Genomic DNA, 2,346 nt, shown 5'->3' with positions numbered 1-2,346 from the left:
GACCTTGCGCTTAAGGCGCTGATTAGCCGCTATGGTGGTGACCATGATATTTTTGCTGCTCCGTCCTACTCGATAAGATTTCCCGAGTTTGATCGAGAGGAAATATCTCAATCAGAAGTTTGGCACCAGATTCGATCTGCAGCAGAACGGAAGAAGCTGTGGATTGATGACGCTCGTGGTAGTGTCTCCGACGAGCGACGAAACCCAATTAGGCTATTTGCTGTGATCCTGTACCGAAATGAACACTGGTGTGCAGCAGCAGTAAATTTTGACGACCTCACGATCACGGTGTTTGACCCGCAACGCACTGGAGACAGATTCGAGGCGCTGCGAAAGCATCTGCATGACAATTTGGTGCCACTGCTACCACAGCCCCCGTACTCAAAGTGCTACAGGTTCAAGCAACTCGAATGGATGACGCAGGTCGATTCCTACAGCTGTGGCGTCTTCGTGATTATGTTTTTCGACATGCTTCTGCTAGACGTCGCTATAGTGGGGTCTGACTCGGCGTCCGAATCTACCATAGCGATGCAGTACTTCCGATACCGTTTCATTAGCCATTTATTAAGCTCAATGTGAGCTCAGGTTCCACACTAGTGGAATTGCTGCTAAGTCTGAGCACTGTAAATTTTAGTTGGCCGTGATCACACTTCATGAAAATCACCGCGTTGGAGATCTGTTTTGTATTTGCCTAAGTCCTTGCTAAGCACGAGATCGATCGTTTTGAGGCACGAGCTCGCGCATTTCTGGCTGTGCAGTACGCTCTGTAGCACTGCCCTCGTCGTCTATGCAGAGAAACCTGTGTGCCAGCTTGCAAAGAGCTTAGTCTCTGGAGTGAATCCTGACGTCCACATGGTTGTGCTATCCAACACATGGCGAGGCTATCCACCAGAGAGGACTCCGGACTGTGTAAGACTGTGCGTGATTCTGTATGACTCTGCATGAAATGCTGATTCATAGCCCCTAGACTGTGTACGCAGTCTCACGCCCCGTCCCGTCGCTATGAAAGCCTATCATCGATGGGTGGGCGGGGTCGACGTGCACGGCCAGCTTCACCTGCAGCGCTACCCGTTGTAGTTAACTATAAGATCTGAACAAGTTTTGCAAGAAGGCTAACTGAGGATTGGCGTTGCCTTTATGGCTAGCCAGTCGTGACGAGCAATGTGATATGCGTTGAGGGCGCGTTGTTTCTCGAGGATCGTGTGCTTTGAGGCGCGAAACTGTGATTGCATCTTGTGCAGTTGAGCACAATTAGGAATTGAGTTTCTGGCCAAACTACTTCCTTTGTCGAATTCACCCTCGTATACTCGCCAACTCAGGGTTCACGCGCAATTAGCATCTCCATTTGGCGGGGGCTAATCGGAGCCTCTCGTTGTGGTGCCACCTTGAAACACACGGCATTGATTGCGTTATTTCCGACTTTGAACGGAGTATTGAAGTAGATATGTGAAGATTTGTAAAAATAAATATTCGCAATTAGTTTGATTGCGAATGGACTTTGTCCGAAAATTTCCTTACTGTAAACCATACCGTGCAGGTTCAGACCTCGGACAAATCGGACAAACCTCTATTAAATCATATGCTGTGCTCGTCAATAACTTTTGGTCCCCAGTTACAATCAGAGGGGAAAGAGATCTCGGCAATGTGAAAGGCGCGTGGAGTACGGAGGCGTGGCGACGTGGAGGGCTGGAAGGGCGGCGGCGTGGTGATATGGAATGCTGACTTGGCATGAAGGTTGGAGTCGTGAAGGGTGGCGACGTGGAGGGCGTGGAGGGCTGCTGTGGCGTGAAGGGTGGCCTCGACATGAAGGGTGGCGTCGTGCAGGGCTGCCTCGGCGGGAAGGGCGGCGGCGTGAAGCGCGACCACGGCATGAAGATCGGCCTCGTCGTGAAAGGCAGCGGTGTGAAAGGCGGCCTCTACGTGCAGGGCTACCTCGTCGTGAAGGACGGCGGCGTGAAGGGCGTGGAGGGCGGCTCGGCATGAAGGATGGCGAAGTGCAGGGCTGCCTCCGCGGGGAGGGCGGCGACGTGAAGGGTGGCGGCGTGAAGATGAACATTTTCTATTGATTGCGTTAGATGACGACGTGTTGGTGGGCTAATACTGTTTATTGCGAATTTTGCGCATGCTGCAGTTGCAGAATGTGAACAGTGGACACCGGCGTTGTGTCGATGATGCGGCCACCTGCACACAGAGCTCGGTACTGTAGAATGTGCTCGTTCAGCTCTCCATTCTTATGAATCTTCTTAAGTGTTTTAACCACAGTTCCCAATGCTTTTGTTTTCTCGTTGCGAGCTTTGAAGGAACGCGAGAATCGCTTGCTTCGGCGTTCTGTCCGGACTTGAGAAT

The 2,346-nt window shown here is 51.6% G+C and overlaps 1 protein-coding gene across 1 annotated transcript; it reads left to right on the top strand.

The window, feature by feature from the left end:
- Positions 1-1,728: 1,728 nt before the first annotated feature.
- PITG_21092 (uncharacterized protein) lies at positions 1,729-1,983 on the top strand (the record flags this gene model as incomplete). The annotated part of the gene is made up of 1 exon (XM_002895071.1): positions 1,729-1,983. The coding sequence occupies one exon, from the start codon at positions 1,729-1,731 to the stop codon at positions 1,981-1,983; it is 255 nt and encodes an 84-aa protein (XP_002895117.1).
- Between the last annotated feature and the right edge of the window lie 363 nt (positions 1,984-2,346).

Source organism: Phytophthora infestans, genomic scaffold (genome assembly GCF_000142945.1).
Source record: "Phytophthora infestans T30-4 supercont1.269 genomic scaffold, whole genome shotgun sequence".
Taxonomy (NCBI): domain Eukaryota; phylum Oomycota; class Peronosporomycetes; order Peronosporales; family Peronosporaceae; genus Phytophthora; species Phytophthora infestans.
The sequence above is the reverse complement of the archived record's forward strand: the minus strand, read 5'-3'. Positions and strand labels throughout refer to the sequence as shown.